This window comes from Ornithorhynchus anatinus, chromosome 11, assembly GCF_004115215.2.
Source record: "Ornithorhynchus anatinus isolate Pmale09 chromosome 11, mOrnAna1.pri.v4, whole genome shotgun sequence".
NCBI lineage: Eukaryota > Metazoa > Chordata > Mammalia > Monotremata > Ornithorhynchidae > Ornithorhynchus > Ornithorhynchus anatinus.
Window position 1 is genome coordinate 6,563,592 of NC_041738.1, and position 25,213 is coordinate 6,588,804.

Below are 25,213 nucleotides of genomic sequence, written 5' to 3' on the forward strand. Positions count from 1 at the left end.
TAAGCCCCACCCACTGTAGGGCTGACGACTAAAGCCAGTGTAGCAAGGATAGTCCTGATTTGGATTGATTAAAAGTGCTCTAGTTTACGGAAATAGAATCTGTCCACTTAGACAGCAGTGGGAAAGAACTCATTCCATAAGATTTGTTTAGGTCGCCAGAAATTTATGTAACCATAGTGCACTTGGGGTTTCAAAGGAGCCAAAAATATGGAGTGCAGCTATAAACCAGATTGGGACTAAAGCGGTCTTCAAAAAGACCCAGATAACTGGCAGTAGTTGTCCGATGAACATATCTTAACAGGTGGTTACATCGTAAAGAAAAAGTCCAGCGTTCAAACAAAGCTGCTTTCACATCTTAAGAGAAAGCCATTTTAATCCTTGTGGTGTCAAATTCCATACTGCAAACAACAGCATCGAACATAAAACCTCCCATTTCGCTTAAGGATAGACCAGTGAAGAATCACAAACAGAATTATGATAGTATGTATCTTATTAGTTGAACTCAAATGAAAAAATGTGTAATGTTCAGAAATAGAGTAATGCTGTGTGCTACCCAATTGTCAGTATTTTATGAAGCATGAGGATAATATAGCTGTTTGTGCTATTTCACTAACATATCAATAAAATGGCAGTTTGTTATATAGCCAAATCTAATGTAGCTCATGGTCTGACTAACAACAAAGACAGATGTTGCTAATTAAGTCTGCATTAAAAAACTGTTAATACCGATACACCATTAGAACCAGATGATAATGAGACAAATCTTTAATCGGAATGATCAGCAAAACTTGATCTAAATTTGACTTGGGAAGTTTTCGTTGGAGAAGGAAATATTTAGCCAAGATATGCTTCAGTGTCTTGATATTCGGAGATTGTCCGGTGTCTGGAGCAGAATTGGGATTTCTTAGCAGTGTACACCAATTTAGGGAACCTTTGTTTCCTTTCAGCAGACCTTTCATACTCCAAGCCTTGGCGATGAAGAATTTGAGATCCCACCCATCACCCCACCTCCGGAGTCGGATCCTACCCTGGGAATGTCGGATGTTCTGTTACCCTTTCAAGGCCTCAGTGATCCACTACCTCCTCAAGGAAATGAGTTCACACCTCAGTTTCCCCCACAAAGCTTGGATCTTCCTTCTATCACGATATCCCGAAATCTTGTCGAACAAGATGCTGTAATCCATAGCAGCGGGTTGCATCTGGTAGGCACTTTGTTTACTTCTTCATTGATTGGATTTATCTGAAATTTCAGTCAAGTGGGTTAACTTTTTGAAAATAGGTTCCATCTACTCTGATAAACGTGGTTGTTGTTTAACAGAGACCTGTGAAGAGAAAAATTCCAGATTTCCAAAGACCTACCTATCCTGGTGGGTCGAATGACCGAGCAGGGAAATGGAAGAATTCCTATTTGTTAAAATTCCTTTTTGTAACTCAGACCTGTTGGGTCAGCTCTGACTTTAATTCAATTGGAGAAAAATACACGGATTGCAATTTGTCCCCAAACCCCAAATATGCCCCATTCCTTTTTGCTAGACAGTTTATGATGTTGGTGAAAAGAGGGAGGTGTACCCTTTTTACAGTTGGAAGATGAATCTAGAAGGTAAGCATTGAATCAAAGGGAAAATAGGTAGTGAAGGAAAACCTATTTCCAGTTGTTGGGAGTCTTATAATAATAATAATAATGATGATGATATTTAAGTGCTGACTATGTACCAAGCACTCTTCTACTCTTGGGGTAGATACAAGGTAATTGGTTTGTCCCATGTGGGGCTCACAGTCTTATCTCCTACTAATGCAGAATTTTTGGTTCTATTTTTTTATGGTTCTTGTAAAGCACTTACTATGTGCCAATCACTATAATAAGCACTGCTGTAGATACAAGGTAATATGGTTGGACACGGCCCCTTGTCCCATATGGGGTTCACAGCCTAATGAGGATTTAATCCCCGTTTTTACACCTGGGGAAATTGAGGCACAGATACATTAAGTGACTTGCCCAAGGTTACATAGATGACAAGCGGCAGAGCTGGGATTAGAATTCTGGTCCTCGGACTCCTAGGCCCACTCTCTTTCCATTAGTCCGAGTTGCTTCCATGTGTTTTCACAAATAGGTGCCCAACAACAGAGTCAATCTTAGCTTAAACATTTTCGCTGGGGTATGTTTCCCCTAAAGAATAGAGTATATGAGTATATAGAATAGACAATGTTATACAATTATATGACAGCCATATTATGCATAGTATTATATATGATGCAGCTAAGTGGCCTTCTTATGTGGACAGCATGCAAACTTATATTTTCAAACCAATCTAACCCCTATGTAGTCATTTTCTCATCTGGAGAAAGTGAAATGGATTTTTTAGCCTCACAGAAAACAAGCAGTACTGCTTATTTACATTTTTCCTCCCAGCATCGGACTTTGGTAGTGTTTATTGGTTGTATTCTTTACTCCCTAGATAATTACTGATGATTAGAAAATATATAGTGGACTGATATTCAGAGATTCAGCATACTTTCGGAAATCTCTCGTTGCTTTCTAAATAGGCTTGCTGGATCATAATTCACGTGGCATGGAATCTCTGTGTATTTCAGCGAAATGCCCGTGTTTTTAAGAGAAAGGGGTGTGATGAGAAATCATAAATGTTCATTAAGTATTCATGGAGCATTCACCTCAAGTACATATAATTATTTGCTTTGGACGTAAGGTTTGCCATATTTCCGTGACACTCGAAAAATAATTTTGTTCCCCTTGCCTCTTTAATCAGGTTTGCTGTTTTAGAGAATAATCCAATCTAAAGAGTATATAGGTACTAAGGGAGTTTTCTGAGATTTCCCCCATTATTCAAATATGTTTATGTGGCTAATAAATGGTGGAAATGGTGAAAACATTATCACCCTTATGTTAAAAATGTGCACATTAAACTGGTAAATATTTATTAATAATATAAAGCCCATCTCTAAATTAAATATCTGATGAATTACCTTGCCTTGGAGCCATAAAAGCTTTATTACAGCTATAAAAAAGTGTAAAGGAGGCATTTTGACTATGAAATTTCATTTCATGGTCAATTGAATTTATTATATTGGAAAGAACTAGAGATGGTACCATAAAATAATTATGATATTCGTGTACACTTACAGAACAACATATTCGTGTACTGGTTTGGGTGTAGTACTTAATTTCCAATGCTTCATTGGTAACATATTGTCGATCTCTACAGCAGACGAAATATTTTATTGTTTTTAAAAAGCGTAGGTGCTTCCGCTAAATACAGCTGCTTGTGGCGGGACGGTATTATTTAATGCGAACCCCATCAAATTTACTGGTTACTCTGAAGCTTTGATGAACTCGAATGATATTTATTCCCGCCCGAAACAAACTAATCTCGTTGCAAAGTCTGGAAGAATTTCACCTTGAAGAAATGTCATGGGATTTTACATCACAAATGTTGGAAAAAATAAAACGTACTGGGACAGAATTATGATGAATATAGTGTGTCGCTGGCTTTGTTCTAGGTACTACCTGACTTGTTCACCTATAAACTCCAATGCAGAATCGCCAGAGGCATGATTAAAAATAGGTTATGTCAAGGTTCTTCTATATCTCCCTGAGGATCCTGAGTTGGCTAGCTACATCATAATATGTCCACAGCAGCCTCCTTGGATATTTCCCTTAGGAAAAGCCCCGGTAAAATAATAAATACTACTTTACATCGTATCCTTGATTGCCGAATAGGATGTTTGAGTATTCCTTGCCCGAGCGAGAAGTTTATTTTCTAAATGAATACGGCTGTCAAAAGATTGTTTTGGTGAATCAGGAATAGTTTCTAAGAAGAAAAGCAGCCTTGTTTTTGTCCTATTGGACCGGATTTCCTCTCCTATCCCGCCTCATTGTTTGTCCCTTTAGAAAGACGACTTGTCACATTACCGATTAGCTTCATTATAATTGGCAACAAGCACAACATGTTTATCTTCCTTAAATTCATGCTATGATATTTAAAAAACAGACAGTGGCAACAAAAAGGGGAGATAAAAGGAGCCCGGTGATTAGCATTCACATTTCAAAATATGCAAATAATGTTCTACCCTTCCAGAGCGAATTGCTGAAAACCGGAATCTTGTTGCCTGTTTGCGAGTTCAAAGGACCACCCCGATTTGCATGTCGTAGATGTTTGGATTTTAGAATGCAATATTAAGAAATGGGCAGCACAACTGGCTTTCAAAACTACCCTACCTGAAGGCAGCGTTGCCATTATAGATGATTATCTGAAAATTATTTTAATCTGTTGAAGATTGCCGTTCCATAAAACTACAACTTGTGCTCCAAAGGGCTCTTTCTTAACACCTCTCTATAATCTGCCCAGCCTGCTGAGTAGCATTGACATCAGTAGTACATCAATTTCAGAAAGTGGATTATTTTTACTAGACAGCTATTGTGACATATTGGGTCAGTCATAAATGAAAGATATTCATGCAAGCATGCAATACTTGTAATGAAGTCTCACTCTGACCTTCTGTATGATTGATTCTGTAATTTAGTTTTCTCAGGCAGTGCCTGAAATGAAATGAAATCATGTTGAACAAGTTTTGAATACCCACAGTGCACCAGGAGAAGAAAAATCTGCAGCCCCAGAGGCTTGAGAGAGAGCAGCTGAACGATTTATCTCCATGCTATTATAGCCTTTGCCAGCATTCAACATTTCTTTTTTTTTTTCTTATTTGGCTTAAGTACTTAATTCTGCAGGTAGCTGTAAATGGGAAAATAAAATGCTGTTCAGATTTAAAATGACAGGACAGGAGTATGTGCAGGGGACTGATAAAATATCTTGAATAGAACTGACCTTTCATGTAGCTGAAAGTTACTGGGGGATTCATCCTCATAATTACCATATAGATTATTTTTATTTCTTTCCTGCAATGAAACATTTCAGAGAGCAGTAGTGCTGATTGAATGAAAATTGAACTTGTTAACATTCTTTTCAGCTTAGCCTGTTGTACATAACAGAAGGTTAGCTTTGATGAATTTTGAAATTCTCTTTGATATCTTAGAAACAGACAGTAAAATAATTGTCTCTAGTCTGATATTTTTATCCAAACAAAAGGTTTAAGAATGCATCGAGAATTTCTCTACATTTTGCTTCATGTTAGAGAACTGACGTTTCCTATCTCGTCGAGATTTGATCCTGCTTGAGTTTTAATGGTGACAACGAATATATTGAATCAGAGTTAGGCTAGAACACTACCATACATCAAAATATCTCTCACTTATTACAACTTTCCCACAGTAGATTATGTTTTGGAGGGATGTTAAAGGGGAAATATTTTGAAGGATGATAGTGTTTATATTTGGCATAAGTAATCATGTTAGAAATTGAGTACATTTTTGCTAAAATCCAGGAGTTGAATGTTTGTATTTTTCTTTTGTCTTGTTGAGGATCTACCGAGTGATGCTCTTTCAAATACTTGTGTTTTTTCTTTACCTTTTTGGTTTGAGGTGAATCCCAGATGGCTGATTTAACGTTGAATAGATAGACTAGAATGTAGGGAAATGACATTTTATTACATTTTTAAGTTGACAGCTGTCTTTCTTAAAATGTTTTCATCATATGTGCACAATCACATAACCCTGCTTCTAAAATTAAGATTTTCAAAAACTTTTTGCCTCTCTGAACCAAGTTTATGATCTTGTGTTTAGAAGAAAAATAGCAGGATTTCAATTAATACAGTGTTATAGCAATGTTGCTTAATGTGTTACAGATAAAACAGTTATTTCATGGATCATTAATGTGTTTAATGCGTGGAACATTCTATTAAAACAACCTCTTATTATTGTTATGAACATGTTTATTGCCATTGTCAACAGGGAAAATCCTTCTAGACTGTGCCGAGCAGTAAGCATTTATTTGTAAGAGCGCAAGCTGTTTTTCACCCAAATAGGTTTTTGTTTCACGAGTTTTTCCCTTTGGCCAAGGGATAATTCAGTACTGTTTACATCACAAAATAAACACAAGTTCAGAAGAAGGATGATTATTTCAAATTTAAGATGTACCAGTCCAATCAGTCAATCAGTGGTATTTACTGAGCACTTTATTATGCACGGAACCCTGTGCTAAGTAGAGTTTAAGATTTGAGGTTATTCTTCCAAATCTTATTTTAAAATATCTTACCGTGTGCTTCGGAAACTCAATCACAAAGACTTTTTGGGTGATACCAATGTTTATTTGCTCTGAACGGTTACATATTGTAGTTAAATCTACAGCAGCGTGCCTTAGTGGAATGAGCACGGGCTTGGGGGTTAGAGGATGTGGGTTCTAATCCCACCTCTGCCACTTGTCTGCTGTGTGACCTTGGGCAAGTCTCAACTTCTCTGGGCCTCAGTTACCTCATCTGTAAAATGGGAGCCCCAGTGGGACAACCTGATTACCTTGGATGTACCCCAGCACTTAGAACAGTGCTTGGCACATAGTAAGTGCTTAACAAACACCATAATTATTATTATGATTATTATCTGTAATGAAAGCTACACTGTGATATAATTAGCTTTGCAGAGCTCGATCGTGACGTCCTGTAGAAATTACATTATTTCCATTTAGGTGAGTAATTAGTTCCCACCTGAAGTACCCCCTGTCCTTCAATTTTGAGTATCATCTTCCAGTTAACATGAAGTATTGGGTTCAGATTCTGGAGACCGGGGTTCTAATCCCAGCTCTGCCACTCACGTGCTGTGAGGCCTCGGACGAGTCACTGAACCTCTTTGTGCCTCAGTTTTCTCACCTGTAAAATGGTGATTGTTTACCTTCTACCTTTTAGATTGGGAACCTAATGTCCTAATGTGGGGCAGGATGGTGAGTGGCGTGATTATCTTGTATCTACCCTAGCACCTAGCACAGCGTTTGACACATAACGATACAATTACCTACATTTCCATAAAATAACGGAAGATCATTTATCTAACGTATTCATGAATTTGAACCCGGCCCCTGTCCCGTAGATCTTGCTCGACGGAGAAACATCCCTAGGCATATTGGAACTTTATCATTCTATCATTTAGCACTTACTACAATCTTGCAGATATATTCAAAAATTTACGAGCCCGTATTTTTTTTTTTTACTTATCAGCATGATCCCCTGGCAGGCTACACTAACTAAATAATTTAGATACAAAATAAAATCAACATTCCGTGCTAATAGCCTGCCGTCATTTGCTTCTGGGCCTAAACACATGAGGAGTTAGGAATCTGAAGGTTGGGATATGAGCTAACAAAGGTGGAAGAAAAAATGTGCTAAAATTTGCACAATGGAATTAGACTATGCAAAGGATTGTGATCTCTAATTTGTCTACAGGGATTTGGAATTAACCGTTTGTGCTGTTATTGAAAAGGGGGCTTGGTGCTCTCTTAATCGATGATATTCTAGATTAAGTTTTCAGTCTGGTTAAGCAGGTTGGTACTTCCCAAAGACCTGCAATAACTATGGAGACCATCACATCTCTTATGGAAGAGTAGGGAGATTTGAGGAAAAACCTGCCCACCTCCCCCGCCGCCCCCCAAATCAAATCTTGAAATCTGTTACCGGTCTTCAGGATGGTTGGACACTAGCACAAATGGAACAACAGCGGATTAGAATGAAATGCAATAGGAGAGCGATGTGTAAAAAGAAAAATGAAACCTGGAAGTCTCAAGCGGAGCTGTTACCTGCTGACTTGATATAATCCCCACGCCAGTGGCCGCCACCTGAGGGAGCGAATGCAATTGTGGTTGAATGGTATAGCTGCGGCCTACCTGTCGATTCTATTTGTGTTCTCTTATGAGTTGACAACGCAGTGCCACTGAGAATAAGATGGTTGCCTAGGGAGAGTAGGAGAAGGAAACCTTCAGGTCACAGAGAGTTTTGAGCTATTGGAATAGCCTCCATGGAGGAATGAGGTAGGAAGCAATCATCTGGACCTTTTTAAAACTAGACAGAATAAGTCACTGGAAGTATATGCCCCATTGACATTGGGCTTTATCCATATCTCCTGGCTACACTCTTCTAAATTTCCATGCACTGCTACTCTTTGCCCTGCTCAGATTTATTTTTTAAAAAAGTGTATCGACATAAAGATGGCTTAAAAGAGCAGGTAGAATGATATTTTGATGAATAGACTTGTTTAAATTCAGTGAACTTGATTTGAGATTTTATCTTTACATTGGTAAAGACAGTAAATTTGTTTGAAGAGATTGTTTTATGAAATTCAGGGTTTTTATGGACATTTGCAGATAGTGTTATATATATATATGTATATACATATATATTCCTATATATATATATATATATATTTGCAAAACAGTCTGTTCAAAGATTGTGGAAAATGATATAGTGTGTGACTGTAAAATGGCAGTTTTCAGTTTTAGAAATACAGATATACTATTTTTTCTAGGATTCTAGTTGACTTGCAATTTGTGTGCTAAATTCCTGGCTCATTTCTCATGGATGGTTAGTGATTTCAACATATAATGGCAAATAATTTTTATTACTCACGGTAAATTGATTCAATGGATTTTTCACTATATATTTATCTCAACTTGGCAAGTAATAATGACGATGGTATTTGTTAAGCGTTCTAAGCACTGAAGTCGATATAGGCTAATCAGGTTAGACACAGTCCCTGTCCCACGTGGGGTTCACAGTCTTAATCCCCATTTTACAGATGAGGTAACTGAGGGCACAGAGAAGTGAAATAATTTGCCTGGTGGAGCCGGGAGTAGAACCCAGGTCCTTCTGACTTCCAGGCCCGTGCTCTATCCACTAGGCCATGCTGATTAAAAGTAGTACTGGTAGAGTAAGACTTGTCCAACATTCTCTCTGATATAATTAAGAATACAAAAATATAAAAAATGCCATTATTTGGTCAGACTGCCGTTATTTAGTCCATCCAACCCAGTATTCTGTGTCCAGAACACAGCAAGTCGGGGTGATGCGGAGGGGAGGGGGAGCTGAGGAAAAGGGGGCTTAATCTTTTATAACTATTGTGATTATGGAACATGAAATATAAAGACAAAATATAAGAAAATACATAGCAGCTTTTAAATTGTGCTCTCTGAGATTCTGGTCAGAAGAACGACAGTGAGTTAAAATTCGTAAAGCAGCAACAATGACCGGTAGGAATCAATCAGTGAATTCCAAGTTCGACAGCCGACAGATTGGCGTTGTGTTGAATGAAGATGCTCGTGCAATTCCACCAGCGGGCTCATCCAATGAAAATATCCCGTTGCTCTCAGCTCTGTAGTGAATTTAGTAACAATCGTGTGAAGGAGATGGAAGGACAGCGTATGAATAGCCAGCGTTCAACTTCATAAAGATCAGTCAGTCGATGGTATTTGTTGAGCGCTTGTCAAGTACAGAGCACTTAACATCTGGGAGAGTACAATACAGCATTCAGTAGCCACATTCCACTGCTTGACACATAGTGAGCGCTTAACAAATACCGTTATTATCATTATTATTAGATACCTTCCCCACCTTGAAGGAAGTTACGGTCTAGAGGATGACAAGAATGATTGCCTACAGTTATTCGAGATAGACTCTTCAACCTCCCTCACCCCAGGTCTCTAAGTTTCCAGTTGAGGCAGAAAAGACTCCTAAAATGTGACTTTCTGATCTTGAAAGTCTTTGAGGCCCGTCCCTTGGATTCCCAGACCCTCTAGACTGCAAGCTTGTTGAGGGCAGGGTTCATGCCTACTAACTCTACAAAATAACAGTGAACAGATTCCGTGCCCTTAAGGACGTCTTTCACTGCTTAGTACAGGGCTCCTCATAGAATATAAACATCATAAAGGCTCTTGATTGACTGCAGGGTCTCTGTGAGCCAAAAAGCAATGTAACTGATAGGAATTGTTAGGCCTCAGGAACAGGTAGCAGGAGGGGCCTCCTTACATCCCCCTTCAAGGGCCCGAAGATCCCAGTGTCCTGAGAAAATGGCCCTGTTAAAGCTGTTACATTTTTGCCTCCCAATCCCATTACTGGAAAGAGCAGGAGCTTGGGAGTCAGAGGATGTGGATTCTAATCCCGGCTCTACCACTTGTCTGCTGTGTGACGTTGGGCAAGGCGCTTAACTTCTCTGTGCCTCAGTTCCCTCATCTGTAAAATGGGGATTAAGACTGTGAGCCCCATGCGGACAACCAGATTAGCCTGTATCTATCCCAGCACTTAGAACAGTGCTTGGCTCACAGTAAGCGCTTGACAAATACCATCATCATTATTAGTATTATTCCTTCCAGTGATCCTTCTTATCCTCAGAACAATTTGTTCTAATTTAACTACCAGTGCCACAAAAATGCTCGAGTGGTTTCTTTTCTTGCCGTTACTAGGAGGAGGCAGTCGAAGTGGAATTAATTGCTCTTGCCTACATTTTGGCATGGTAAACATATTAGTCCATTCCAAGTTTTGTGTTATTGGAGTAACTTTCTTTTAAGCAAATGATAGATTTCCAATCCTCAGGCTTTCTGACTGCATTATATGTCCTTGGTGGGTAGGTCAGTTGTATGAGATTGAAGCTCGTTGTGGGCAGAGAATATGTCTTTTATAATATTATTATTGTACTCGTGCACACGGTACTCAATAAGTGCAATTCACTGACCGATGCATTATCCACACTGCTTAGACATTATGTACCATTAGTAGTACTAATGGTATTTATTAGGTGCTTACTGTGTGCAGAGCACTGTGCTAAATGGCGGGGAAGAGTATACGTGAAAATTAGACCTGGAGCCCGTCCCCCAAGGGGTTCACAATCTACGGATAAAAGTGGGGGAGAGGACTTGAGACAGATGCGTCGGGAGCAATGGTTAATCAATCGGTGATATTTATTGAGAACTTACTGTGTTCAGAGCACCGTTCTAAGTTCTTGGGAGAGTAAAATGCAACCGAGTTGATGGACATGATCCCTGTCCTCAAGGAGTGTAGCCTAGTGGATAAATCACTGGGAACCAGAGGACCCGGGTTGTAATCCTGGCTCTGCCACTTACCTGTTGTGTGAGCACGGTCAAGTCACTTAACTTGACCATGCTGAAGCAGTATGGTGTGCTGGATAGAGCTCGGCCCTGGGAGTGAGAAGGTCATGGGTTCTAATCCCGTCTCCACCGCGTTTCTGCCATGCGACCTTAGACAAGTCATTTCACTTCTCTGGACCTCAGTTACCTCATTTGTCAAATGGGGATTAAGAATGTGAGCCCATTGTGGGAGAAGGACTGTGTCCAACCTGATTAACTTAGAACAGTGCTTGGAACATAGTAAGGGCTTAACGAATACCTTTGTTATTATTCTCTGTGCCTCAGTTTCCTCAACGGCAAAATGGGGATTCAATACTTGTTCTCCCTCCTACTTTATACTAATGTCTGTCTCCCACTCTAGACTGTAAGCTCATCCTGGGCAGGGAATGTTTTTGTTATATTCTTTTATTGTACTCTCCCAAGTGCGTAATACAATGCTCTGCACATAGTAAGTGCTCACTAAATACCATTGACTACTTAATTATGAGTCCAAGTGGGACAGGGACTGTGTCTGGTCTGATTCACTTGTATCTACCCCAATGCTGAAAACAGTGCTTGACACATAGTAAGCGCTTAACGACTACCGTAAAAAAAATTCCGGTTTACGAAAGGTCCTTAACCACATTCTTCGACTGTGATATCGAAATGATCGCATCATAAATTGAACTCAGAACTGAGCAAGAGAAACTGATGAAAGGTAGTTAATACATTGGGAAACCACCAAATGTTATTATGATGTAATAATAATAACAATGATAATAATTGTGGTATTTAAGCACTTACTATGTGCCAGACACTGTACTAAGCCCTGAGGTAGATGCAATCTATTCAGGTTGGACACAGTCCATATCCCACATGGGGCGATACCCTTTTACAATGAGGTATCTGAGACCCAGAGAAGTGAAATGACTTGCCCAAGGTCACACAGCAGACGAATAGCAGAGTCAGGATTAGAACCCAGGTCCTTCTGACTCCCTGACCCATGCTCTAATCATTCGGCCACGCTGCTTCCATAAATTTAGATTTCAGAGGAAGCAGAAACGAATCACTCTATCGGTCATATTTATTGAGTGCTTACTGTGTGCAGGCAACTATACTAAGCGCTCGGGAGAATACAAATCACAATGTAACAGGGAAATTTCCTGCTCATAATGAGCTGATATTTGTAGGCGAATCAACGTATCAGTGGTATTTATTTATGAAACAATAAAACGTTTAAACAGCATTAGAGAAAACATTTAATCTGCAGTTTTGTGTTGATTCAAAAATACCTGGACCTCTTTTGGGGTTCCAGTAGACTTTCCACTGGCAAAATAATAATAATGATAATGATAATGTTGGTATTTGTTAAGCGCTTACCATGTTGCCGATTTGTACATTCCAAGCGCTTAGTACAGTGCTCTGCACATAGTAAGCGCTCAGTAAATACTATTGAATGAATATGTGCAGAGCACTGTTTTAGGTGCTGGGGTAGATAGAGGGTAATCAGGTTGTCCCATGTGAGGCTCCCAGTCTTCATCCCCATTTTACGGAGGAGGTCACTGAGGCACAGAGAAGTAAAGTGACTTGCCCACAGTCACACAGCTGACAGGGGGCAGAGCCGGGATTCGAACCCATGACCTCTGGCTCCCAAGCCCGGGCTCTTTCCACTGAGCCACGCTGATTCTCTCATGGAATTGCTACCCCAGAACCAAGCAAAGGCCCGAGAATCAGAAGGTCATGGGTTCTAATCCCAGACCCACCACTTGTAGGCTGTCTGGCCTTGGGCAAGCCACTTCACTTCTCTGTGCCTCAGTTACCTCATCTGATCGAGACTATGAGCCCCACCTGAGTCAGGGTCTCTGGCCAACCCGACTTGCTTGTATCCACCCCAGTGCTTAGGAAAGTGCCTGCCACAGAGTAAGCGCTTAACAAATACCCCAAATTGTTATTATTTCACAGTTCGGCCCTCCATAAGGCAAAGTTTTCATTCATTCATTCAATAGTATTTATTGAGCGCTTACTATGTGCAGAGCACATAGTAATGTGCAATTCGGCAACAGATAGAGACACGATCCCTGCCCAGTGATGGGCTTACAGTCTAAACAGGGGAGAGAGACGGACAAAAACAAGACAACATAGTCATGATAAATAAAATTAAGGGGATGTACACCTCATTAACAAAAAGGGTAGTAAAAAGTTTTATTGTCCAAGTTTTACCTATGGCAGCTGGACCCTCATTAGGGAAACCTGGATCCCAAACTTCTTGCCACCATGGCCCTTAGTCACCAAAAACAGTGACTGGGTACTCTTGGGGCATTAGGGACCTTTATTTTCAACAGGAAACTGTGACAATTCAGGAAGTGGTCAAGTTTAGCATCTGACACGTATTTTATTCCCCCAACTGCTTAGTACAGTGCTCTGCACACAGTAAGCACTCAGTAAATAAGACTGATTGATTGGATTGACTCCGAGTTCTAGCTAGGTGATAGTTTCCCACTTCTACACTCAATGAAGTTCAATTTAGAGGTTTAGAGTAACAAACTCACCATGAATAGGTATTCCCAATAATTTGATTATCACCACTTTTTATCGCTTAGGCGATGTGTTAGTGGAGCAGGTGTCCAGGTTGACGAGAACACCTAAATGTGAGAGCCCAAGGACGGCCACCCAGCGAAAGGGAAGCAGTAGGATGAGTGATGGAGGACAGAAAAATATTCCAAGCTCTTCGAGGGAAGGGACCGTTTCTTTTGATTCTGTTTATTCCCTCAATCGTTTGGTACAGAGGTCTGCACTGAGGAGGTGCTCAGTAAATAACATTGATTTATTTTTGTTACGGAGGAGGGGAAGTCGATAAGAGGTTTGTCAGGAGGGGAAGCACAGACCTGAATCCCAATAATAATAATAACGGTATTTGGTAAGCACTTAATATGTTCATTCAGTAGTATTTATTGAATGCTTACTATGTGCAGAGCACTGTACTAAGCGCTTGGAATGGACAGTTTGGCAACAGAGAGACACCATCCCTGCCCAATGACGGATTCACAGTCTAATCAGGGGAGACAGACGGACAAAAACAAGACAACATAAATAGGATTGTAGACATAGACACATCATTAATAAAATCGTCATAAATAATATATAGAAATATGCACAAGTGTTGTGGGGAGGGGAGAGAAGCAGTGTGGCTCAGTGGAAAGAGCATGGGCTGGAGAGTCAGAGGCCACGGGTTCAAATTCCGGCTCCGTTGCTTGTCAGCTGGGTGACTTTGGGCAAGTTACTTCACTTCTCTGGGCCTCAGTGAACTCATCTGTCAAATGGGCCTTAAGACCGTGAGCCCCACTTGGGAGCACCCGATCACCTTGTATCTACCCGAACACTTAGAACAGAGCTTGGCACATAGTAAGCGCCTAACAAATACCAACATTATAATACTATGTGCCAAGTACAGTATAAAGCCCTGGGATAGATGCAAGATAATCAAGTAGGAAGCAGCGAGGTCCCATGGGAATAACATGGCTTGTTAAGATGTAGAGTTGAGAATCAGACCCAGCCCTTGCAGGTGGGTGGAAGGTCTAAATTAAACCTAGGTTTCTATCTGGAAAGACTTTATAGAAACAATATGGATGTCGTGAGGAGAGGTCTTTTGAAAATGCTGGGTTTTTTCAGTAACTAAAGGGGTTTATAATGGGGTTCTAAAGGTACGAAGGTTAAGAAGCTAAAGGCGGGACCAAAGAAAAGATGGGGAAGATTTGGGGAGCAGGGACCAATTAAATTTGAGTGAAGCCACAAAGAAAGCTAGAAATGTTAGTATTGAGTAGAGAGCGGACCCTACAGGTTTTGGAGTGTGGGAAGGAATCTATACATATATATATGTGTGTATATATATTAGTATATGCACATATGTATGTGTAAATGTACATTGTGAATTCAACTGTTGAACTATTTCATTCTTGTCGCCTTGTACTTCCTTCTGCCAATTATTGGTAAAATAATTTCTGTCTGTTTCCCTTATTAGATTTTAAGCACTTTAAGGGCAGAGAATGTCTTGCTTCTTTGTACTCTCCCAAGTGCTTAGTACAGTGCTTAGCACTCTGAAGATGCACAATAAATTCCATCGCTTGATTGAGAATTAACTATCAAAGAGTGATGTTTAAGGAACAGTTAAACAGAATGTTGAGATGCATCTGAACATAGTATAGATGAATGAGATTTGGTCTCCCTGACCTCAAACCCACTCTTAAAATAAGCAAGATGCCTGCAAATAGCTGCATACTGTTTTTCTATCCAAAATTTCATGTACATAATGAAATTTTAGCTGGTCCAAATTAAGAAAACAAACACCTTAATTTAGCTGTTTACAATTCACTGGTGGTTTTTTTTTCCTTTTTTAAGAGAAGCAAGGATGCTTGTGTACCCTCAGAAGAGGGACAGTTAAGAATTCATAAGCTCTTAAATAAAATTAGATACTAGGTCAGTGTGAATCAAGAGAATCTCATTTCAGTAAAAATCATACACTCAGCCAAAATGACAAGACTTACAGTAAATCATTGGTTACCCATGTTTTCATGTTCTGGTGCTTTGGTATTAAAAAAAAATCTGTTTTATACGACTGTTGGAAGAAATGGACTAGTCTTTCTGTAGTAAAATACATTTGGAAACGATCCCACGAGAAGCAGCGTGGCCTAGTGGATAGAACGTGGGCCTGGGAGTCAGAAGTCACCTGGATTTTAATCCCGGCTCTGCCACTTATCTGCTCTGTCACCTTGGGCAAGTCACTTCACCCCCTGTGCCTCAGTTACCTCATCTGAAACCTGAGACTGTGAGCTCCACGTGGGACAGGGACCGTGTCAAGCCCGATTGCTTGTATCTCCCTTGCGCTTACTACAGTGCCTGGCGTATAGTATGCACTTAACAAATACCACGATTATTATAACTCTTACAAAACCCCCTTCCGATTCTCTCCAGGTCTTCATTTAACATTAAAAATGATTGCTTGATAAAAATAAAACAGCCTATGTTAAGAAAGACTGGATTCATAGGCAGAAAGTGATAGCCTTTAAAAAGATTTTTTGAATGACTCCCAGAGGCTATTGGCAACAGAATCCTGAATCAGAGTAACCCCATAATTTGCAGTGAATTTCACCCCAAAGTACACCCGTCCCAGGGAGAATGAAGTCCCAAATATTTGTGCAATGGGATCTTTGTTTGACACCTTCTCACTGTATCTCGCTATCATCTGTCTTGCCACCGACCTCTCACCCGAGTCCTGCCTCTGGCTTGGAATGCCCTTTCCCCTCGTGTCTAACAGGCGATTACAATTACACTCTCTGCCTTCAAAGTCTTATTAAAAGCCCATCTCTTCCAAGAGGTCTTCCCTGACTGAGCCCTTCTCTCATTCCCTTCTGCAGAGCCCTGACTTGCTCCCTTTATCCATCTCCCCGCCTCCCCCAGCCCCTCAGCACTTACGAACACAGCTGTAATTTATTTATTTGATTATGTTAACGTCTGTCTACCCCTCTAGACTGTAAGCTTGTTGTAGAGCGGGGAATACGTCTTTATTGTTTCACTGTACAGTGCTCTGCACACAGTAAGTGCTCAATAAATACTATTGACCCACTCTCTTTCTTTCCAGTGTCGATAGCATAAAGCCCCAACCCTTTCTCTTTCGTTAGGCTGGACGGAGGATATCCTCAAAGTGACATGCAGCTGGTTGACAAAGGTTTGTCCAAGACAGGGGCAGCTTTAGGTGATTCTGAGATAAGTAGAGGTCAGCCAGGAATAACACCACTTTGTCAAAAGTTTGAGGAGGCAATCGTTGCCGTTCTGGATTCTTATCTTTGAGATAGCTAGTCAAACTCAGTGAAAGTTGGAGGGATCGGTAGTAGAAGTAGAAATATTTATTAAGCCAGTGCAGTGCAAGAGCTAGGAAGGAAATCGCAGGACACTGATTTAGACACGGTACCTGCCACGTGGGGGACTTACAACCTAAGGGAGGCAGCCTGGATGGTAAGGGAAAGAATAACAGTAGATTTAACCAAAAGGGCAATTCGAGAAAAGCCAGATCAATGAAGAGTAGCCCTCGAGGCCCACCAGGTCCAAACTATCACGACCTTCTCCAAGTTCTAATGGATGAACAAGCTACTCTCACCCTTCACCCACCTGCCCGTTCTTGAGGCGGGCAACGTTCTGAATGTCGGTAGCTATTAACATGGGAGTAGGGGTAGGGGGTGGTGGGGGTCGCCAAAGCCGTGAAATCCCGCCAGGCAGTTGGGTGGGGCTGATTATAGTGTTTTTGAAGCACGTCCTTTGCGTCAAGCCCCGTTCTAAGCCCTGGTATTTACAGGACGTAGTACATGCGAGTCAGTTCATCAGGTCGGAAGCGGTCCCGACCCCACGTGGGGCTCACAGTCTAAGTAGGAGGGGAAACAGGTGTCGAATTCCCATTTTACTGATGAGAAAACAGGCTCAGAGAAGCGAAACGACTTTCCCAAGGTCACACAGCGGGCAAAGGGCAGAGCCGGGATTAGAACCCAGATCCTCTGACTACCAGGGCCCATGCTTCTTCCACTAGGAGAGGTAGGGGATGGGGACTGCTCTTCTTCACCCACCTCCCACTCCTGTGGACATGAGAGATTCTGAGCCGCAGCAACGACGGTGGGGAAAAATGAAACCTGGAGCCCAGTTACGTCTCGATTCGGGTCCGGCTGACCAGATCACGGGACTCTGTGATCTCTGCCTTTCGAGGTCAAAAGCTCGATCATCCAAAATAGACACCCCCTTCCTGGAACACGGGAAGCATCCCTTAATGTCTGAACCCAAGAAAATACTCTTTCAGCATTTGATGTGGCTGGGCTGTTGGTTGCCGAAATCTGCCATTTACCGTTTTCTCTCCTAGGATCACGGCCACACAGCGGTCTCGCAGTATCGTCAGGATCACTCCTTGATCATGAGGTCGATTGTCCAGATGACCGATGCGGCTCGTTCTGGAATCATGCCTCCCGCTCAGCTCACCACCATTAACCAATCCCAGCTGAGCGCTCAGTTGGGACTGAACGTGGGCGGCGCCAGTGTGCCCCACACCTCCCCTTCACCTCCTGCAAGCAAATCGGCAACCCCGTCGCCTTCCAGCTCTATCAACGAAGAGGACGCAGATGAGTCCAACAGAGTGAGTTTGGAGACGCTTTGGGACCGAAAGCGTCATCGAAGCGATCCGTCAAATGCCACCGATGGACTGATTGATCTCGGGGCTTAGCGTTACAACGAGGGACGGGAATCTCATCTAATTCCCACCTGTGAATTCTCTCCCAGTGCTTAGTACGGTGCTCTGCACGCACTAAGCGTTTACGGAATATCACTGCTACTGCGTCGAGGGGCCCTTTCGAGTCCCCGCCTCAACGTTCCCCTCTTCTACCCTTTTGTTTTCGGAACTTCCCGAAGCAATTACCCAGACTAGCAGAGTGGGTCCCAGGGATGAGTTGTGCATTTGTGTTGCCTGTAATTGTGCCCTGGGGGTATTTGGTTTTTTTCACAGTTGAAGGATTTAGAAGTGTGCTCATCTTTACCAAGCTTAAGTTCTTTCTGGTGTTCCCCTTTGTGGACCTATAGATTAGTAACTATTGGTTACTAAAATGTTTTGTGTGCTACTTTACTTGAAAGTGTGGGTTTTCCTATGCGTGTATGTATAAAATATGTGTATATATGTATATGCACAAACATGTATATGTGTGTGTGTGTGTGTATATATATCAACCAAATCGCAAACCTATGAGGTGAACTGTGAGTGTGGTTCAATTAAGGAGACTTTAATTGGCCATCAGAAACATCAGGTTCATTTAGGAGAGGCTGTTTCCATCTAGCTCCCGTTGAAGCCTTAATTCAAATATTCCTGCTGAAAGATTTTAGTTTCTTCGAAATGATAACAGTGGATACCACTTCCCCCTTGGGTGAGGCTCACATCCCGTGTTAGCAAAGATGGGGACTAAAGATCCAATTCCTTCCCCGACCACCTTCACCCACAGAGTCAGATGTCTCCGAGCTGTTTATTTAAGGAGTGATTCTTGGAACCATCTGCTTTGGCTCAGGATCTTCCCTGTCCGGTTCAGAATAAAAGCACTTCAGCGAGAACGCTGAGCAGGCTGAAATGCATTCAGTTGTATTTACTGAGGGCTTACTGGGTACAGAGCACTGTGCTAAGCGCTTAGGAGGGTACGAAATAACACTAAGCAGACACATTCCCTGCCGATGCATAGCCGAACCTGGGGGTGGAGGGTCGGCATTTAAATCTTCTGCCCGCTGGGATGAGCCTGTGGCTCTCCAGCTTTTAGGGGGGCTGCTATCCTTTGTGTGTCCTTGGGTCTTTGGGGAATGGCAGTCTCTCCCACTCCGGGGACCTTTGCTTCTGAGCGATTCAGCCGTAAATTCGGCACGACCGAGTCATCGCTGTCTCCAGTCACGGGCTTGTCACCCTTCCGGAAAGGTCTCCGTTCATCAATCAGACTTAAAAGTCTTCCCCAGCCCGCTCGTACTTATCCCTGGATTGGAGACCCGATTCAAGAATCAATCGATTAATAGTATTTATTGAGCGCTCACAGTATGCAGAGCACTGTACTGCGTGCTTCGGAGAGTGCAGTATAATAGAGTGGGTAGACACGTTCCCTGACCATGACGAGCTTACGGTCTAGAGGAGCACTGAAGGAGAGAGATGGGAAGAGAAGTCTGGGAGGCATTTTGTCACTTGGGAGCGGAGTGAGGGTGAGGATGTGAATAGCAGATAGACCCGATCTGCGGTCGTGGTGCAGCAGGTTGACCGGGGATCTGGTTCACGCATGAAACCGTGGCGGAAGAGCTAAGGGCAGAGTCAAGATGGAGTTCCTTGCTAAATTCGGGAGAGCCTGCCCCTCCAGAGGAGAGCCTGAAGTCAGGAAATAGAAAGGGTGGCGGTCAAAGCTTAGGCCTCAAAGTTCAAGAGCCTCTCCCTGCCACCTGCTCCTGACCTGCACGGAACCCCCAGTTACAGTTAACTGTTCCCTTGTTTCAAAGATTTCTGTTCACCCGATGACCAGGCGGTGCCGGCTGCTCCACGAACTGGGGTTACCTGCTGCAAGAAACAAATTCCAGTCAGTCGATCGGTCGACTGCATTTATTGAGCGATGCAGAGCTCTGTACTAAGCCCTTGAGAGGGTAAAATATGACAATAAACCGACCCATTCCCTGCCCACGGTGAGCTTACGGTGTAGAGGACTAATGTCAGCTAAGCCATCTTTGACCGGTACCCAGCGAGTACCATGATGTCCTGCCCTTCCTGCCCTTTGGGGAATCTTTCCCCTCAAAGGACACCCCAGGAGGACTCTGTATCTCTGCCCCAACAACGGAATCTTGCAGGGAGGTTTTGGGGAGTCTACTTGAGGTACAGTCCAAGTAGGGAATCCTAGGTCCAGAAGGGCAGGGAAAACCTCCCGAGAATCTCATTCATTAATTCGTTCGACTCATTCGATCGCATTTATTGAGTGCATATTGTGTGCAGAGCACTGAACTAAGCACTTGGGAGAGTGCAGTGTAACAGAGTTGTTGACTGTAAGCTCTAAACAAGCTTACAGTCTAGAGGGTTCAGGATCTGGTCTATAGGACAGGCCCAGCCCACGCCAAGGCTGTTCAGGAATCCTCCCAATCCGTCCCTTTGGGGCCGAAGAGTGATTCAAACTCCCAGAACTATCATTCAATCAGTGGTATTTATTGAGGGCTTACTACGTGCAGAATACTGTACTAAGCTGTTGGAAGGCACAGGACAGTAGAAATCAGTAGACAAAATCGGAACTATTTTTTCATTCATTCAGTCGTATTTAATGATAATAATGTTGGTATTTGTTAAGCGCTTACTATGTGCAGAGCACTGTTCTAAGCGCTGGGGTAGACACAGGGGAATCGGGTTGTCCCACGTGGGGCTCACAGACTTAATCCCCATTTTACAGATGAGGGAACTGAGGCCCAGAGAAGTTAAGTGACTTGCCCACAGTCACACAGCATACTGAGGGCTTACTGGAGGCAAAGCACGGTATTTAGCTGTTGGTAGAGTACGATATAACAGTAAGCAGACCCATTCCCTGTTCCCATGAGCTCACAGTCTAGAGGACTTTGTCTTGTAAGCAGCATGGCCTAGTGGGAAGAGCACGGACCTGGGATTCAGAGGACATGAGTTGTAATCCCAGCTCCGCCACATGGCTGCTATGGGATCCTTCCCTGTGCCTCAGTTACCTCATCTGTAAAATAGGGATTAAGACTGTGAGCCCCATGTGGGCCAGGGACTGTGTCCAACCTGGTTAGCTTGTATCTACCCTCGGTTTAGTACTTAGCACATAGTGAACACTTACCAAATACCGTTATTAATGTTATTACTGGGGTAGACGGGATAATCCGGTTGGACACAATCCCTGTCCCATGTCGCAATCTGAATACCTATTTTACAGATGAGGTAAGTGAGGCACCGAGAAGTTAAGTGAGTTGCGCAAGGTCGTACAGCGGACAAGTGGTGGATCCAGGATTAAAACCCAAGTCTCCTGACTCCCAGACTGGGCCGTGCTGTTTTATTTCTCATCTTCTTTGCTCTCCCAACCAATCCTGGGGGACAGTCGGGACCAAAATGGACTTTTATCCAGGATGATATTTGAGAAGGGCTTCGGGAATGTATCAGTGGTATTTATTGAGTGCTCACTGTGTGCCGAGCACAGTATTAAATTCTTTCGAGAGTATAATGAAGTCGACAACGTCCCCGCCCTCTTGGAGCTTACAGTCTCGTGGGGAAGAGCAAAATATATTTCAGGAGCACCCACTCGATGTGGTTCTCGCTCAGTGGTGTCTCAGCAACCAGTTCCAAAGGTGCACTGTGGGGGCTGTGGAAGTGTGGAGAGAATGAACTGCTTCTGAAAGTCTTTGTGACATTTTTCATGTGCTAGAAATCACATGTATATATAGTTTTATGGAGAGTAGCCATACCTTTTCTCTCCCATTTAAAACCACTTTTCCACTTTAACATTTCTTGGTATCCTTTTCCTCAAAAATACTTTTTTTTTTTTAAAGAAATAAAAGCTGACCTTTACCTCTGTGGTGAAAGCTTTAATACTTCTACAGTTCATTTTCTTTAAGATTTAGATCGTTCTTTTAGCCAAAGGACTTTCCGATAAAGGAAACCTCAAATCTTCCTTTTAAACTCAAGTCCACACATCCTGGAGCAGGAAGAAATTGTAAAATCCTTGAGAACAATATTCAAAATCAATTTTTCTGAGCCTTTGCTATCGAAACCTACTTTGGGTTAGGATGTTTTTTACTGCACGTATATATGCCAGAGCAGGGTGCGATGGTTGGGGTTTGTGGGGCAAATGGATCATAACCCGAATCCCCTGAACTCTTCCAAATATCAATCTAGACCGTTCAACTGCGGTTGAAAATATTTCCCGGTTTGGGAGATAGGTAATCTGTTGATATTCATCTGTTGTTTCTCGGACTTGGAGCGAGCCAATTGTAGACTCAAATGGCATTCCAAGTTCATACTGGGTAGGCGGTGACTTCTCTGTCTGTTTTCTAGGCCATTGGAGAGAAAAGAGCTGCCCCAGATTCTGGCAAGAAGCCCAAGACTCCAAAGAAGAAAAAAAAGAAAGACCCAAACGAGCCCCAGAAGCCAGTGTCCGCATACGCCCTGTTCTTCAGAGACACGCAAGCCGCAATTAAAGGACAGAACCCCAACGCTACATTCGGAGAGGTCTCGAAAATCGTGGCATCAATGTGGGACAGCCTCGGGGAAGAGCAGAAACAGGTAATGAGAGGTGCAGCTGCGGGGAGGAATCCGTGCATACCCACAAGTTAAGTTTCAGCCCTTCCAAGTAAATGGTAGATTGGCTGCTTCTTACCCCAGCCTTTGTGCGTTTTGAAAAACTTGGGGCTTGCTGCTGCTGGGGAAAAACCTATCTCTGTCATCTTGCAGGATTAATGTTCACAACCAATTTAGGGGAAGGTTGCAAGAGGTCTTCTCAGTGTCCTATGAGCATCCACTTTTATCGTTTTTTTTTTTTTAATAATGTGGATTTTTTTTTTCTTTGTCAAGTTAAACTAGAAAAGGATTAGTACATCATGCCTGCCTTTCCATTGATCATCTTTGTCAATCTTTGTAATGCCCTGGTTGGTTTCCAAACTTTGAAGCTAACTCTGCATGTCTCATTATAGTCGCCAAGCATTTGAAATGTTATTCCTTCACTGCGTTTGAGGTCTGGAGTGCGATAGGTTTTGAGAGATTAGTCGTACTGGTAGGAGATGCTTCCTTAGGGGTCATTCTCCAATTCCAGTCCTGGCGTTCCATCGCTACCAGTGTGGAGAGGATCGGTCTCTGGTTTGGCAAAAGAGTCCATTTTCCCCTTGCTGTCTACCTGGAACGTTATTATGATTGTATTTGTAAAGTGCTTACTACATGTCAAGCACTGTTCTAAGCACTGGGGAAGATAGAAGTTTATCAGGTTGGACACAGTCTCTGTCCCACATGGGGCTCACAGTCTAAATAGAAGGGAGAACAGGGATTGAATCCCCATTTTAAAGATGAGGAAATGGAGGCACAGGGAAGTTAAGTGATTTGGTCAAGGTCATTCAGCAAGCAATTGGCAGAGCCGGGATTAGAATCCAGATCCTGACTCCCAGGCCCGTGCTTTTTTCCTCTTGACCACACTGCTTCCCTCTGCCGCTTTTCGATCACCTTCACTTCCCTTTTGCAGCTTCTTTAGCTTTTCTCTCCCCAGGGCTTCCTCTCGTCCCATGACCCTCTGCTCAAACATTGCAGCCTCCATAATCTTTTGCTAAGCCTGGAATTTGCTATGCATAACTCCCTGGCCATAATCAAGGGCTGCTGATTTGCATTCTCATGCTCACAAGAGCCAAGGTTTTGCCTTTTTGGGGATGTTTCAGCCCCCACTCATTTCCCTTTTTAATTGATAGTAAAAGTTGATTGGTCTCTGTCTTCAGAACCTTCCTAGTAATCGGTTCTTTATCGCCAGTGAAGTGTCGGTAGACGTGTCTGAAGAGGAGAAAGAGCATCTTTCTTAGAGAGGAACTGCTTTTTGCTCACCTACTGAGTGCAAGCTGCCTTCGTTCCACTACTGATACTAATAATTGCAGTATTTGTTAAGAGCTTACTATGTGTCAGGCACTCTACTAAGCGCTGGGGTGGATACAAGCAAATGGGCTTGGACACAGTCCCTGTCCCTCGTGGGGCTCACAGTCTTAATCCCCATTTTTCAGATGAGGTAACCGAGGCCCAAAGAAGTGAAGTGACTTGCTCAAGGCCAGACAGCAGACAAGTAGCGAACTGGGATTAGAACCCATGACCTTCTGACTCCCAGGCCCGGACTCTATCCGCTATGTATTACCTCTCCGGGATTTACGAGTTTCAGAATGTGCCTGAGCCGGGAAAACACTCACTGACACACTTTGAGTGATGATTGATTGTGGAATTTATTGAGCTCCTACCAAATATGCTAAGTGCAGGGGTAGTTACAAGATAGATTGAACCCAGGCCCTGCCTCACAAGGGGCCCATACTCACAGAGAGAGGGAAATCAGGTATTTTATCCTCATTTTTCCGGTGAGAGAACTGAGGTATAGATAAAGTGACTTGCTCAAGGTCACAGAGTAGGCCAGTGGCAGTGGTGAGACTAGAACTCGTGTCTCCTGACTCTCAGATCCTGGCTCTTCCCCATGCTGTCTCCCATGAGGCAACGAGGTTAAAGTCTCCACCCCCGAGTTTAGAACTTGAAATATTCCCTTCAGGGGCTGAAAGCCTCCTGCACCAGGAGGGAAAGTGGGGAATTCATTTTTTCATTTGAAAAGTCAAAGCCAAGAAAGCAACCATTATTTTGGGGGGCTATATTTGGGGCCCTGGTCCTGTGGGGGCAGAATTCAAACATGGAAGGGGCTTTTAATTTGTGGTCTTTTAACAGGTTTATAAACGGAAAACGGAAGCTGCCAAAAAAGAATACCTGAAAGCACTTGCTGCTTATCGAGCCAGCCTTGTGTCGAAGGTAAGCCCGCTGACTTCAATCAGGTCAGGAGCAGCTGCTCAAACCGGATGTAGGCACAATATTGAGAGCAGCTCTGTAAGCTGGATTTATTTTTTAAGCCCCCAAGATTTGATAGAGCCAACGGAACAACATCCTAAACTTAGATTTC

At 42.7% G+C, this 25,213-nt stretch overlaps 1 protein-coding gene across 2 annotated transcripts in view; it reads left to right on the top strand.

Annotated features, from left to right (window-relative positions):
* The window catches only part of TOX3 (TOX high mobility group box family member 3), a 97,623-nt gene that overhangs the window by 67,932 nt on the left and 4,478 nt on the right, over positions 1-25,213 (top strand). Inside the window, exons 3-6 of one of the 2 annotated variants that reach the window (XM_029075294.2) lie at positions 948-1,202; positions 17,908-18,177; positions 22,591-22,818; positions 24,985-25,065. In XM_029075294.2, the coding sequence (XP_028931127.1) occupies positions 948-1,202; positions 17,908-18,177; positions 22,591-22,818; positions 24,985-25,065 (834 nt within the window). The remainder of the gene's footprint in view (positions 1-947; positions 1,203-17,907; positions 18,178-22,590; positions 22,819-24,984; positions 25,066-25,213) is intronic. The other variant, XM_029075295.2, reaches the window with a different exon arrangement.